The sequence below is a fragment of the Macaca mulatta genome, chromosome 9 (genome assembly GCF_049350105.2).
Source record: "Macaca mulatta isolate MMU2019108-1 chromosome 9, T2T-MMU8v2.0, whole genome shotgun sequence".
Lineage (NCBI taxonomy): Eukaryota > Metazoa > Chordata > Mammalia > Primates > Cercopithecidae > Macaca > Macaca mulatta.
In genome coordinates this window covers 12,453,009-12,468,691 of record NC_133414.1, presented here as the reverse complement: position 1 = coordinate 12,468,691, position 15,683 = coordinate 12,453,009, and the positions used below count along the sequence as shown (strand labels likewise).

The 15,683-nt window shown below is 40.1% G+C and overlaps 1 protein-coding gene across 8 annotated transcripts in view; it reads right to left on the bottom strand.

Annotated features, from left to right (window-relative positions):
* Positions 1–15,683, bottom strand: part of CELF2 (CUGBP Elav-like family member 2) — a 538,967-nt gene that overhangs the window by 401,241 nt on the left and 122,043 nt on the right. For all 8 annotated transcript variants that reach the window (XM_077945723.1, XM_028825957.2, XM_028825962.2 and 5 more), the window contains one exon: positions 15,306–15,341. In XM_077945723.1, coding sequence (XP_077801849.1) covers positions 15,306–15,341 — 36 coding nt within the window. The remainder of the gene's footprint in view (positions 1–15,305; positions 15,342–15,683) is intronic.

Here is a 15,683-nt window from a genome sequence, read left to right as displayed (position 1 = left end):
GCTTCCAGCCACTGTATGACCTATTTTCCCTTACCTGTTGTGCCTAAGTTTCTCGCAAAGCACTGTCTCAAACTCGTCTCTGCTCTTTTATAGGAAATTCTAATTTAGGATACTTAGGCCATACTGAAGAAAGGTGACAAAATGAATAGCTACAATGTCTCATGAATCTTGGGTTTCCATTCACCCTGGTAGTCAAGAGAAATTCTTGCATTATGGAAGTTGAAGTTGGATAGGACTTTCTCAGCTGAACACTGTCATCTGCCAGAGCTTCAGGCAAGAACCCAGAAAAGATGAAACTCCAGACATGACAAAATAAGCCAAGGAATACTAGGCCAAGATGTGAAAGGCCAGATGAGAACAAGCAGCGTACACGATTCTATTGCCAACAGATCTCCCCTAACAGTGTCACGCACCAAATTTTCACAGTGAATGTCAGCAAAAAATGCCAGTTGAAGTGGGTGGTCAAAAGAGAAGCACAGTCTATGACAAAGTCACCCCAGAGAAGTCCTTTTTCCTTTTACTCCCAAGAAATTACCAGAAGAAATTAAAATCCTTTTGAGTATTGCATTTATCTTTGCAGTAACATTATTTGTTCTTAAGGATTCTCTATCAAATTTGCATCTTGTCTAATTTAGCAGGGAATGTCACCAGGATAAGACAACAGCAAAACCCTTTAGGGTGTGCAAAATGGCTTCAACTGAACCTCCGTGCAAACAACGTACAAGATGCTTTCTTACTAAATACCCAAACATCAAGTTCTATGTGCATAACTGCCCTTCAACCCTCACCTTCTCAAACTCAGTACAAAACAACCCTCGTTCTAGCTCTGCATTTCCAATGAATGCCTCTTCCTCCAGACATCCCTCATTTTTGTTCATGATACTATGACATTCCTAAACTGGAAACGTGAGAATCATGTGGACTGCTCGCTCTCTCCTTCGTTGCCTGAGTTTAAGCAAATAATATTGATTAGTTTTCCCCAATATTTTCTGTAATCAACTATTTCGTTTTTGTTTCTACAATGATCAGTCTAGTTCATGCACCTGTTATCCTCACTTCCACCATTCAGAAAGATTCTTAGCTCCCATTTACTCATGAGTTCATCTGATGCATATTTGAACACCTATTGTGTGCTGGAGGCACTATGCTAGGTGTTGAGGATAGAAAGGTGAGCACAGTAGACTTGGGGCCACTCCTCGAGGAGTTTACAAGCTGCTGGCTCTTCCCACCATGATAGATTTTACAGATTACCATCAGATTAACCCTGCTAACATGCTCTTTGAATTATATTTTTAACCCTGTTCCAATACCCCTACTGGTACTGAAAACAAAACAAAGCAAATCACAATGAGGTATCACCTCACCCCAATTAAAATGGCAATTATCAAAAAGACACAAAATAAGAAATGCTGGCACTCACTAGAGAAAGGGAACCCTTATACACTGTTTGTGGGAATTTACATTAGCATAGCCATTACGGAAATCAGTATGGAAGTTCCTCAAAAATCTAAAAATAGAACTGCCATATGATGTAGCAATCCCACTATTGGGTATACATGCAAATGAATTAAAATCAATATGTCAGGACATATCTGTACTCCCATGTGTATGGCACCATTATCCACAATAGCCAAAATATGGAATCAACCTAAGCGTCCATCCACAGATAAACAGATAAAGAAAATGTGGCATATATACACAATAGAATACTCTTTGGCCACAAAAAAGTCAAAATCTGTCATTTTCAACAATATGGATGAACTTGGAGAACATTATGTCAAGTGAGATAAGCTAGGCACAGAAAAGACAAATACCGTATCACCTTACTCATATGTGGAATCTAAAGAAGTTGATATGATAGAAGTAGAGAGTAGAATAGTGGTTACCAGGGGGTGGGGTGGGGTGGGGATGAGAGGAGGGCACTGGGAGAGAAGGTCAATGGGTATAAAGTTACCGTTAGATACTAAGCTCTGTTGCTCTATTGTATAATAGGGTGACTGTGGTTATAAAAATATAAAATTATAATATATGTTTCAAAACAGGTAATTTTAAATGCTCTCACAACAAAGAAATGATAATTGTATGAGATGACAGATATGCTAAATACCCTGATTTGATTTTTGCACAATGTATTCAGGTGTAGAAATATCATGCTGTACCACATAAATATGTATAACTATTATGTGTCAAAATTTTTTTTATATACGGTTATAATCTGTCACCTAGGCTGGAGTGCAGTGGTGCCATCATGACTCACTGCAGCCTCAACCTCCCAGGCTCAAGCGATCCTCCCACCTCAGCCTCCTGAGTAGCTGGGACTACAGTTGTGTGCCACCGTGCCTGGCTAACTTTTGTACTTTTTGTTTTTTTTTATAGCGACTTGGTTTTGCCATGTTGCCCAGGCTGATCTTGAATTCCTGGGCTCAAGCATTCCTCCTGCCTCAGCCTCCCAAAGTGCTGGGATTATAGGCATGAGCCACTGCACCCGGCCTTGGGTCAATTTTTTTTTAAAAAAGTAAACCACTTCTATAATTCTAAAGCTTTGCAATCTGGCTTCTATCTACTTCTCTAATTCATATTTCATTATTCTCTTAACAAACCATCTGGGTGAAACCAGCTGGCTGGGTCTCCATCTCAAGACACTCTACGTTCCTTGCACTCTGCTTTATTTTTGACCTTTCTGGCTGCAGAAGGAATATTCCCTCTAATGATATTCTTTCAATTGCCATATGAAAAATGTTCTCTCTTTGCACTTAATTGTTTGGTCCAGTATATGTTACTTAATGTATTTTATACATATATATACACATATATATATGTATATGTACTTTATCGTGTAAGACATTTTGCTAAGAAAGAACATGCTTTCTCCTACTAAAATTGATTCCTACTTTTAGAACCATTTGGTTCTTTTATTTAATTAACTAATTTATTAGTTTAATTTTTAATTGACAAGGTAAAACTTTCCCATATTTATGGGGTACATTGTGATGTCGTGATGTTCATATACATACACTGTAGAATGTTTAAATCAAATAATTACATATCTATCACTTCACATATTGATCTTTTTTTTTTGTGATGAGAACATTTAAAATCTACCTTCATAGCAATTTTCCAGTATATATACATTAATTATAGTCACCATGCTGTACAATAGACCTCCCAAAGTTATTCCTCCTGTCCAGTGAAATTCTGTACCCTTTGACCAACATCTCCCCACTCCCAACCGCATCCTTTGTCCAGCCCCCATGCTACTCTGCTTCTATGAGTTTGATTTTTTTTTAGTAGAATCTTTTGGTTCTTAAGGGCAGGGATCATTGTACCTTGCATCCTCCATAGGACCTCATATATTTCCTTGATCAAAGATGTCATTAGTAATGATACTGCCTGATATGTTTTGGCTGTGTCCCCACTCAAATCTCATCTTGAACTCCCACACATTGTGGGAGGGACCTGGTGGAAGGTAATTGAATCATGGGGGCAGGCCTTTCCCATGCTGTTTTCATGATAGTGAATAAGATTCATGAGATGTGATGGTTTTATAAAGGGCAGTTCCCCTGCGCAAGTTCTCTTGCTGGCCACCATGTAAGACGTGACTTTGATTCTCATTCACCTTCTGCCATAGTTGTGAGGCCTCCCCAGCCATGTGGAACTGTGAGTCCATTAAACCTCTTTTCTTTATAAATTACTCAGTTGTGGGTATGCCTTTATTAGCAGCATGAGAAAAGACTAATGTACTGCTATTATCGAGAGATTCATTTTAAGATTTCATTGTGTTGTCCATAAGCATCTACATTATTAATTAGGTGTATATTTTAAAAACTTGTAAACCATATGTAGAAACCTATTACTTTGAAAGCCTAATTTGGAAATAAATTTTCTTTACTTTGGAAGGGGTGCCGTGGTGCCCAATGATGAATTAGGGGCCACCAGGTGTCACTATGTCGATGCTAGCCTGAGTTCCACAGGTTGGGATCTGGGTGAGGGAGGGTCTCAAATTCTGTACTGTGGTGGTAAACAGAGTTTCCACTTACTCACTAGATAATCATGTTTCCAATATGAGTTTCTCTTCAGAATCCTTTATGGAGCCTTTATTCCTTAAAGCTACACTCCCCACCCCCAGCCAGCATGACAAGCAGAGGTTTAAGGATGAATAGTCAGGTCTAATGGGGAATTTATTTTCTCTGTTGGCTCATGTCACTGCCTCAGCTTGGTTTTATATAGTGTTTTGTGAGTCTAATGTTGCTTATTTGAAAAATGAACACAATATAGGATGCTTGAGTTGTTTGAGTCCAAAAGGAAAACTGCGTATTTGCCAGAAAGAAGGAAAAGGAAAATACATAATAGAAACATTTACAAAATCTAATCTGAAAAGAAAGGTTTACAAGGTTTAAAACTATCTATGTATACATACGAATACATTTTATTAATTTATATGTTCTTGGTAGCTTGACAATCCCAAACATCAGTGGAAGCCAATATTTAAGAAGGTATAAAAAGCAAATCAACCTTGGGCAGGCACAGAAACTCTCCAGCCTGTTTTGTTTTTGTCAAAGCTCATTGGACAGCAAAATCTGAAATCTTTTAGAGGAAAAAGAAAGGCTTTTTAACTAACATGGGTGTGCTTTATATTACAAAAGTTATTAAAGATGAGAATATTGTATTTAATGTAGAATGTTATTATATCTTGGAAATGCCCCCTTAAATACGGAAGAAAATGAATGGCAAAAGGTTATGGGAAAAAATTATTCACCCAAGGGATAAGTAACTTTTAGGTAGCAAATGAGGAATTCTAACTGCAAAACTGTATCTTACATGGAAACCATTTTCTACCCCTTTGCTCTATAAACTCTGAAGATATGAATGCTTCCACAAACAGAATGAATAAATCTCCAATTCTCTATGGTGACAAATCCAGAAAATGGCAGGTTTTATCTTAAAGAAGCTCCACTGCTGCACAAAAGCTCTCATGCACAAATAATGGAATTCTCAAATTGGGATAAATGTGCTTTTAAGAATTTTTATTTTGATCATTTATTTCAGGGAACACTTGTGGATCATGCAACATAGCTTTGAATTACAGAGCAGATAAGGAAAAATCTAAAAGGAAAAAAAATTAGGGCAGGCCTTTATTAATTTTTAAAGTATGTCTTTGCTATACTCTTATAAAGAGCCAAATAGGGTATCAGAATCTCTGGAGATCACCAGTATAATTTCTTTATCATGTTCCATTTAAAATTTAATTATGCAGTCTACCACAAGAAGAATCTGAGAAGTCTAAATAGGTCACACAGTGAGTAACTTAACAATATTCTAAAGTTTTCCTCGTAAAGATCATTCCTTTGATAGTCTGTTACACATCGGAACACTATATTACAAAACAAGTGTAATTTAATTCACTCACTATGGATTCTTATACGCATCTATAAAGAATTTGGAGAATTAATGAACAGCACATTTGTGATGGAACTGCCCGTCATAGGTGGGCAGTATTTGCATATATACTTCCTTTAAGCGATTGTTATTTTCATGTTTTACAGCAAGGTCAGGAGACTTTTACATTTAATGCTTTGGGTATTCTCTTTTAAATCATCAACAATAACTCATAGCAAGGCAACAATCTAGGCACTGCATAATTAAAATCTGCATTACAGGGTTATATGCCCGATGGCTTGATGCACTCTCATCTCCACCTCAAATTTCAACTAACAGGTAACTTTAATTTCCTTATAATAAGATAAACAGCAAACACTGTTTTAAGCACTTTACATGTATCATGTCACTTACTTCTCGGAACAGCTGACCCTATGATTACCCATTTTACAGATGAAGAAACTGAGGCAGACAGAGGCGAAGAAACTTGCACAAGGTCAAAGACCAAGTAAGTGGCTGAACTGGGATTTTAACACAAGCCGGAGTTTGGCTCTAGATCATATGCACCGCATCACTTCACTGGGCTGCTCCTTATAATGTAATACAGTATCCTCTCTTAGATTTGAACACACCTAAGCACTGGTAAAATAATTAGCATAATCCTCTCTTTCAGTGAACTGAGATAACAGCTACCATGTATTGATTGCTGTATGGCAGGCATTGAGCTAAATACTTTACATGGGTTATCTCCACACAGTGATACTATGAGATGGGTATTATAATTCTTCCAATGTTATAAATGAAAAACTGAGGCAGAGAGAATAACTATAATAACTTGTTTCAGTTCACATGATTAAGAAATGGCAGACACAAGATTCAAGCATTTCTGTGCCCAAAGCCTGACCTCTTAGCCTCCATGTTAACATGGCCTCGAAAGCAACAGCTCTGTGCAGCTTGGCAACAACAGGATTTAGGTTAATAACTTTCCAGCCAATTAGATGAATTTTTCCACGTGCAAAAATCTACGGAGCAGTGAGAAGAGTGAGAAGGGTGAGAGAAGGCAGAAATCATACATCTTGTCTACCCCTGGTTCTTTAGGAGAAGGTTTCCTCAATCCTTCCTCCCTCCTTTCCTAATTCAAACATTTATTCATTGATTCAAACATTTATTAATCCACTCAAACACTTATTAATTCATTTAAACATCTATTCAGATGGTCAAACACTTATGCAAATATTTATTCAGTGCCTACTATGTTCCAGGCACTGCTAGGCACTGGGGACAAACAATGAATAGTAATAAGATTTTAGTGTGTTTCCTACTTAGTGGAGAAGGTGTAAAAGTCCTCTAGTCAATTATGTTATTTGGTGACACAGATGTTAGGATAGGGGCTAAAACTGGGGTCTTTGGGAACCAACAGAAGGAACATAAAACTCTTCAGGGCAGAGAAGGTATCAAAGAAACCTAGGATGTGTCTAGAACAGTGGTCAGCAAACCTTTCTATAAAAGTAAACAGTAAATATTTTCAGTTTGGGGGCTATACCGTCTCTGCCACAACCACTCAACTGTGATGTTGTAGCACAAAAATGGTACAGACAACACATAAATAGATATTATGGCTGTGTTCCAAAAAACAACATTTATAAGCACAGGCCACCACCTAGATTTCGTCTATAGGCTGTAGTTTGCAAATCTGGATCTAGAAGAACAAGTGGTAGAGAATTTGGTAGGGGAGAAAAAGAGCAGAGAGATGAACACAGGGCTTCCAAATAGAAGGAAGAACACGTGCACAGTCTAGCAGACCAGATGTCAGTTTTCTTATCTCTGGAATGGAGGCTCATACAGTCATTCAACAAACATTTATTGACTGCCAGTTCTGTTCAGGGGCCTACAAATACAGGAATAAACCAGACAGGCAAGGGAAACATTGTTCTGGAGCTAAGGGGAAGGGAACAGATCATATATAAATCAACGAATAAAAACAGATGACAATAAATATGACAAGAAGTGTGTTGGGGGGTTACTTAATAGGGTGGTGAAAGGAGAACTTTCTGTGGAAGTAAGTGGGGAGAAAGGCCAGTGTGTCAGAAGCAAAGTAAATGAGAAAGAAAGTAGCAGGCGATGAGGCTGCAGAGGTAGACAAAAGCAACACTTGGAACCAAAGTACATTGTGCTGATTTTATTCTAAGCAATAGGAAACTCTTACATGATTTTATGAAAAAAACAATATTTTGATGGATGACTTTTCAGAGATCATTTGGACTTCTATGTAGAGAATGAATTGCAAAAGAGGAAGTGGGAAGGACCATTTGGAGGGCCATTTAACAGTTCAGGTGGGAGTTTACAGTGGCTTGGAAAGAGATAGAGAAAGTAGACAAATTGAAGATAAATTTTAGGCTGGGCATGGTACCCCATGCCTGTAATCCCAGCATTTTAGGAGGCCAAGGTGGGAGAGCTGCTTGAGGCCCGGAGTTTGAGACCACCTTGGGTAACATAGCAAGACTCCATCTCCACAAAAAATGTTCAAAATTAGCCCAGTGTGGTGATGTGCACCTGTGGTCCCAGCTACTTGGGAGTCTGAGACAGGATGATCACTTGAGCCCAGGAGTTGGAGGCTGCAGTGTGCTATGATCATGCTACTGAACTTTCATCTGGGCAACAGAGTGAGACCCATTTCAAAAAAAATAAATAAATAAAGATACATTTTGGAAGTTGAGCTAACAAGTTATCGGCTAAGTCTGAAAACAGGAAAAGGTGTTTTTTTTTTTTTTTTTTAAAATGTCCCTAGGTTCTCCTTTGAGTGTTCGGTGTATGATGACAAGGTGGGCTGAGGTAGGGTTCGAGAGTTCTTTTCCAGTCACATCAAGTTTAAGGTTACGCTTCCAAGTAGAGAGTCACATTAGCAGCTGGATATTCAGCTTTGAAGCTCAAGGAAGAAGTCAGGGCTAGAGATCTACAAATGAGAACCATCTGCATAAAGATGATCTTTAAAATCATGGAGCTAGATGAAATCTCTCTCCATTCCCTTCCCACAGGGGAACAGAGCAATGCCCAGGGCACCCTGGGACACCTCAACCTGCAGAGGCCGGTCAAGCTGGCAAGGAATAACAGAAGACTGATGAAGAATGGCCAGCAAGAGAGGAGGGAAACCTGGAGGGCTTGGTGTCTCTACAATGAAGAGAACACTTCATGGAGGAGGAAGTCGTCCCTAGGTTGAATGTGGCTGAAGGGCTAAATAAGATCACAGCTAAATGGCCATTGGGTTTACCCAGATGGAGAAGAAGAGCACCTACCTGACATGGATGCCATTCTTTAAGTACTTACAGTCGATTCTCCCCTTACCCTGACTCCTACCTTTCTCCTTGCTGACAGAACACGCCTTCCATTACAAAGGCTGAGAATACCAGAAATCCAATGTCCCCTTCCTAAGGGATCAGGCATGGAAAAGGGATTCCTCCCCTAAAAAATAGTCCCATGGAAGAAGTTGGACGTGGTCCCCATGTGATGGCTGGAGTTGCTGTGAGCATGAGGTGCACGTTGTTAACATGATGAAGATGGCAGATGGTATACCAGGGTGCTGGCTGTAGTCCATTTTGTGCTGTTATAACAGAATCACACAGACTGAGTAATTGACAAAGAACACAGATTCATTTCTCACAGTTCTGGAGGCTGGGAAGTCCAAGCTCAAAGCATCAACATTGGTGTGAGCCTTCTTACGGGGTCCTCACATGGCAGATGGCAGAAGAGCAAGAGAAGACAAACATTGGGTCCTCACGTGGCAGAAGAGTGAGAAAGGGAGTGAATCTGCCCCCACAAGCCCTTTTTACAGTGGCATTGATCCGCTCATGACGTCAGAACCCTCATGACCTCACTACCTCCCATTCAGAACCCTCATGACCTCACCACCTCCCATTCATTCCCACCACCCCAGAGTTACATTGAGGATTAGGCTTTCAGCACATGAATTCTGGGGGACACACTCAGACCAATGAGGCTCTGAATTCGCCCTGGGCCTTCTCTGACCTCTTGAACCACAGCTACAAACTCAACCTGCATTTTTAGCCTGCTATAACTATAGAGTCTTTTCAATGGATTCAACCTGAGAAAAATAATAAAGAAGGACATTGTAAGAGAAAGGTTTGTGCAGCACAGACTATGAGTGGTAGATGCATTAGAAAAGGTGAGGAAGTAGGGGCTGGGGCAGGGAGGAAGAGAGAGCACACCTCACCACCTGCAGCTGTGATTGCAGAGTCTGGGTACTGTGTGATGGTTGGGCACTGGAAGGAGAAAGTTGGGTTGTGAAAAGTATGGAAACCAGTCACTTAAGCCAGTGGGTTTGTTTCATATTGTGAGCCCCGTAGTGAATCTGAAAGAAGAGGGTTTGGAGGGTGGCAAGGTCTGGGGACTCCGTGGGCAATCCCCTGGCCTGTGCTCACCCACTCTGACCCACCCACTCCAGTCCTGCTCAGAAGGTTGGTTCAGAATGCTGTCCTTACTGCCTCTGATCAGAACTAGCCCATCTCGCTGCTGAAATCCTTTGGGTTTTTTTGTTTGCTTTGATGTTTTCCTAGTTCTTTATGGGTTAAACACTTCCCCATAGCACTGGGATGATCGGTACCTTCTTCATGCCACTGAACCACTTCAGAGAAGAGATGGTGTCCTGTCTGTTTTCTCCCACAACCAAGGTACAGCACGTACTAAGTATATGCTAAGCCTACAACCATGCTTGACATATACTTAGTGCATGCTGTACCTTGGTTGAATTAACGATAGAGGATGAACTATGTCAATACTGAACAGTGCCAGGCATGGGCCCCAGGAGAGCTGGGAGAGCTGCTATTTCTTAGGGATTATAAAGAAGACAGGAAATATCCATCCATCGACTCTAGATGACTCTAGAGGTTGGCCTGGAAGTACCAGCATATTTATCTCCCAATTTCTGAAAGTCTTTCAGAAGATGGCACTGTGTCCTGAGGACAGTGAGAAATAGGAGGCCTTGTTACCTATCAAAGCCCTCCATGTAGAAAGGTGAGCTCTCAGAGATGATCTGAATTCTCTTTGCTTCCACTGTTTCTGCCTATTGCTCCCTGATCTGTCACATCCATGACTGAGAAATATATGGTCAACCGGAGAGGTAAGTCTCGCCCGTCCATTAAACGGATTCTGTTTAGCTCAAATTTCAGATAACAAAGATCTATGACTTAAGACCAGAATTTCACATGCAAAACGGCAGTATAATGGCTTTTCTGACAGTCATGCAAACCAGGCAGTTCTGTCTTCCTGGTAGAGGCTCTCAAACAATAATCCTATGGTATACGCCAGTGTTCTAGGTATTGGGGGCTCCCCAATTGCTAAGATTGAATTGTTTCCTAACCCCCTCACAGAAGGCAAAAAAAAGAGATCAAGTTACTGGATTAATATACAAGGGAAAAGTCTAAATTTTTCTTTTATAACTTTACTTTAACTTTTGGCCCCTGCTTTCACTGGTTTATACTAAAATCTAGTACAAGATGACATCTGATTTATATTCCGAATTATTTTAAGCTTCATTGACGAATACTTCATGGTCCTCAGAGAACATCCTGACTTTTTGGTGTTGTGTATAAGAATCAGCATGTGAATCTCTACTGCAGTACTTAAGATACTTCTATTAAGGTCTGTTATATCCCTTCATTTTCTAAACTGTTTATGCTGAATAACAGTGGACTCTGTTAACAAGGAATTAAAATGCTCCCTTTTTATCAAAAACAGCAGCTCACAGTAAAACAGTAAAACCTCTGTTATATCAACCTCTGTTGATATAAACCTTGTTTATATATTTACTCAGCTATCCAAAATAAAATTTTCTCTCTTTATAGGCATTTATATTGAAATCTCATTCCATTTGAACAAGTTGGGTTTCACCATGATTTAATTAAAACGCATCTACTGAAACGCAACTCCCTTCATCCTAAAAACCAGATCTTGAAAAACATGATTGTAATGGGGAAAACAATTGCTCAGATTGCTAAATTGTCCTTTGCTACAAGCAAAAATAAAAGCAAGGAGTCATTTATAAGATTGAAAATGATTGTTTTCACAGTTCAAGAAATGGTTCCATACATCCCGTTTCCGGGACACTTCAAGATAAAGAGATCGGCATGAATAGTACATGTAGCCAGTTTAAATATTTGTTTTAATCCTGACAAGATCATTGGTTTTAATATTTATAATATAATTACAATGCTTAGTGCATGTTGCTCATATAATCTAATTTTTTTCTGGTGACTTATTACTACCAGGCTTTAATTTCAGCAATGGCAAGAATTCAAAAACACATTTAGGTTATCATTAGTAATGAAAAACAAACCTAGTGCCTGTTCAAGCACCTTGGGCACATATCTCATTTAGACTTCAAAGCATTTTTAACTACCCAGACGCAATCCACTGCTACAGGATGTGCACATTTTCACAGAATATTATCCACCAGTGGCCAGGGTACTTTAAATTAGTACCATGTAAGGTAATGACAGTGGAAATACTCTACCCTTATGCAACCAGTGTAAATGGCCTTTCGGAACATTTCAAGACAGTCATGGCCAATGAAAACCAAACCATAAAACTGCTCTCAAATGCCACCATCTTCCTTCCCAGCCACATATCACTAGTTAGCTGTTGCCTGAGTTGCAATTTTCCATTTTTCCTAGACGTCACAGAGTAAGTGCACTTTTATGACTAAATGCAGAAAAAACTCAGTGTCATGTTCCACTAATCATTAGCCTACAAACACACAAACTAACTACAGGTGCCTTGTTTTCCACAGCACCGAGGTATTTCGGGGCTAATTTTTACTTTCCTTGTGACAGGCTGAAGAAATCTGAAAAAAGGCTGAAAGCTGAAACAACTGATGGAATTCTACGAGACTGTACAAACAAACAAACACTAGCAAAAGAAACAATCTGGATGCAAGGGAAGGATTCATCATCAAATAATCACATTATTTCATGTTAATGTGGGGAAGGGAAATACCTATCAATGGCTACATCTCAAACTGCCCCTGGAGAAGTCAAAAGAATACCTGAAGCTATATATTAGAAGCACGATTGCGAAATCACTGATGTATATTTCTCACTCCTTTATTGCCAGGCAGTGCGGTGACTGCAAATTGCAGTTAGAATGGGAATGTTGGCATGTTGTTTATTTTCTACATGACTCGACATTAGAATAACAAAAATTCCTGAAGAAGAATAAGTAGGCTCATTACCAAAATACCACCCACCAAACTTAAGGAGAGAGCAGCTTCTCCCTTGGGTAATAAACCAGCTACAAAAGATCGTTCCTGGGGAATAAACGCATTGCTGCTTGGTATTCAAAATACAGCGCTACTTAATAGAATTCTGGGTGTTGACGGTGATTTCTCAGACATCTGAGTAATTTTCATCTGTGTGATTACAGCACGGAGTGGGTCTCTTCTGACAACAGAGGTGGTCCACTCCTTAGCTGCTCTACAAAAGTTTGGAAGTCATTCCTCATTCCATTATTTCAGGATTAACTTCCTCAGCACAAACGTGGGTAGACACACAACAGTCTCTCTCCCCACACATGATGGGATACTCAGGTCTTCAGGGTGGACTTTTTCCAGAGTGAAAGCACAAAGACAAACAAACTCGGCAGGGAGACACAGACCAGAACACTCGGACAGTTTTAACCCTGAAAACTGGCACACGATGGAAATGTTTCTTTGGGACGTTATCCAAAGAATGAAGACATACAGTAATTTAAATATTTGGATCACAGTAAACAGTTTTTTTTGGCAATATTAATCATGATCCTATAAGCAAAGATTTTCTTTACATAAAAAAAGCAACCAAATGTGCTTATCTCCGGTAACAGATGGCGACAATTTGTACTTTCCCCTGTTCTCCAGCGCTGTTCATGACAACACTGTGCTCACTCTGCTTTTCGTGTTCTTGAGAGTCTCTCGATTTCTACTTCCAACAGTTTCTAGGCAATATCCTAGGACATATTAATACATTCACGCATGATTATCGAGTACCTTCAAAAACTAAAGCACGAGACAGGCGCGGGGGCTCACGCCTGTAATCCCATCCATGCTTAGGCTGAATGTCTGAGACTCCCTGAGGCCCCAGTCCCACACACCGCTCTGAATCCATGCAGCCCTTTCCTGCTTCCATCCTTGTTCAGATGGAAGCCTGGGCTCTCCTCTCAGGCTGATCCCGTCTGTGCCCTGGATCCCATGCCCTCTTGTCTTCTCAAGGACTCCGCCTCCTTCCCCCGTCTCCTGATGTCTTCTACGCATGTAGATGAGTAAGTTTCTCCTCTCTTTAAGAAACATCCGACCTGGCCGGGCACAGTGGCTCACACCTGTAATCCCAGCACTTTGCGAGGCTGAGGCAGGAGGATCACCTGAGGTCAGGAGTTCGAGACCAGCTGGCCAACATGGTGAAACTCCATCTCTACTAAAAATACAAAAATTAGCCAGGCGTGGTGGTGCACGCCTGTAATCCCAGCTATTCAGGAGGCTAAGGCAGGAGAATCGCTTGAACCCAGTGGTGGAATTTGCAGTGAGCCGAGATCATGCCACTGTGCTCCAGCCTGGGTGACAGAAGGAGACTCCAGCTAAAACAAACAAACATAAACAAACAAAAAACAAAGAAACACGTGGCTGGGCACAGTGGTTCATGCCTGTAATCCTAGCATTTTGGGAGGCTAAGACAGGTCAATCACCTGAGGTCAGGAATGAGACCAGCCTGGCCAACATGGCAAAACCCCATCTCTACTAAAAATACAAAAATTAGCCAGGTGCGGTGGCAGTCTCCTGTAATCCCAGCCTCCCAGAAGGCTGAGGCAGGAGAATCGCTTGAACCTGGGAGGCGGGGGTTGCAGTGAGTTGAGACTGCACCACTGCACGCCAGCCTGGGTGACAGAGCGAGATTCTGTCTCAAAAAATAACAACAACAACAACAACAATAACAAACAAAGGCATGATCCTTGGTGCTCAGGAGAGATTCTAGATACATGCAATGCCCAGTAAAATACCTCTTAAATTATTGCCCCTTCCTCTCTCCCTCCCTCCCTTTCTTCCTTTCTTCTTCCCTCCCCAGTCTTCCCTCCCCCATCCCCTCTCCTTCCCTTCCTCTCTTCCTTCTTCCTTCCTTTCTTCCTGTCTTCCTAGTCTTATCTCCATCTCCTCTCCTGTCCTCCTTTCCTCCTTCCTTCCTTCTTTTCTCCATTTCTCCCTCCCTTCCATTAAATGCTGGTAATCATCCTTGATGGCTAGTTATCTAGAGCTTGCATTCTGTTAATCATGTTTTATTTAATTATTGACATAAATAACAAAAACATATAAACCACATTAATACATTACATATAAAACACATTGATCAATTACATATTAATTTCTTTCTATGATATAATATTACTAAGTATTTATTTCGATGACAATGAGAATTCCACCGCACTTATGCCATCAATACTATGATGTGAGCTCTTCAGGGCAAGATCAGGATTCTCTCATAAATCTCTAAGTCCCTGAACACAGTAACAGTAATGAATATATTGAAGAAAAAACCAATTCAATATGTTTTTCGATTGCCAATTCCCGTGAGCATAATAAAGGAAGCAGCATGTTTATGATTTCTATGGCATATCTAGCTCATATATACATCTCCAAATATACCATACGACTTCAAAGGAATGTGAATAATCTCTCTAAGTCATTTATGAACATAAGCCTCATTACTTCTTGGTTACATCATGTATTCGTGACTCATGCATAATTTTTGGCATTTGCATAGTGATGTATGAGGTATCAAAATCTGACACAAGGAAGACAAAATGAGAAGACCTCTTACAGAGGACATGGCACAGTACTTCTCTTTGTGGCTATAAGAAATCAGGCATAGAATAAGGAAAGCCAGCGTGCTCACCTTGGTAGACTCCCAGCTAACTCTGTGGCCGTCTCTCTGCGGGAAGGAGAAAAAGAAGATTAAGCGTGATTCAGTTCATTTTGGTGAATTACAAAAATGTATTTAATCACATAATAAGTATTATGGTACCAGGTAGAAAGAAGATGCCATACATGCAGGTGGTTAGAAAGTTAAAATCGACTAATTGCATTTCTGGTTAATTCCCATTAATCATTCCAATGGTTACTTTCAATGGAAATGTTATACATGTGCAAAGTATCTGCCTCTACTTTCTGGTGGTTGAATGCAACTGAGTTCAAAACATTAAAATGTAAAAATGTACAACATCCAAAAGGATAATAGAAGGAGAAACAAATCCCAAACCACCTTGTAGACATT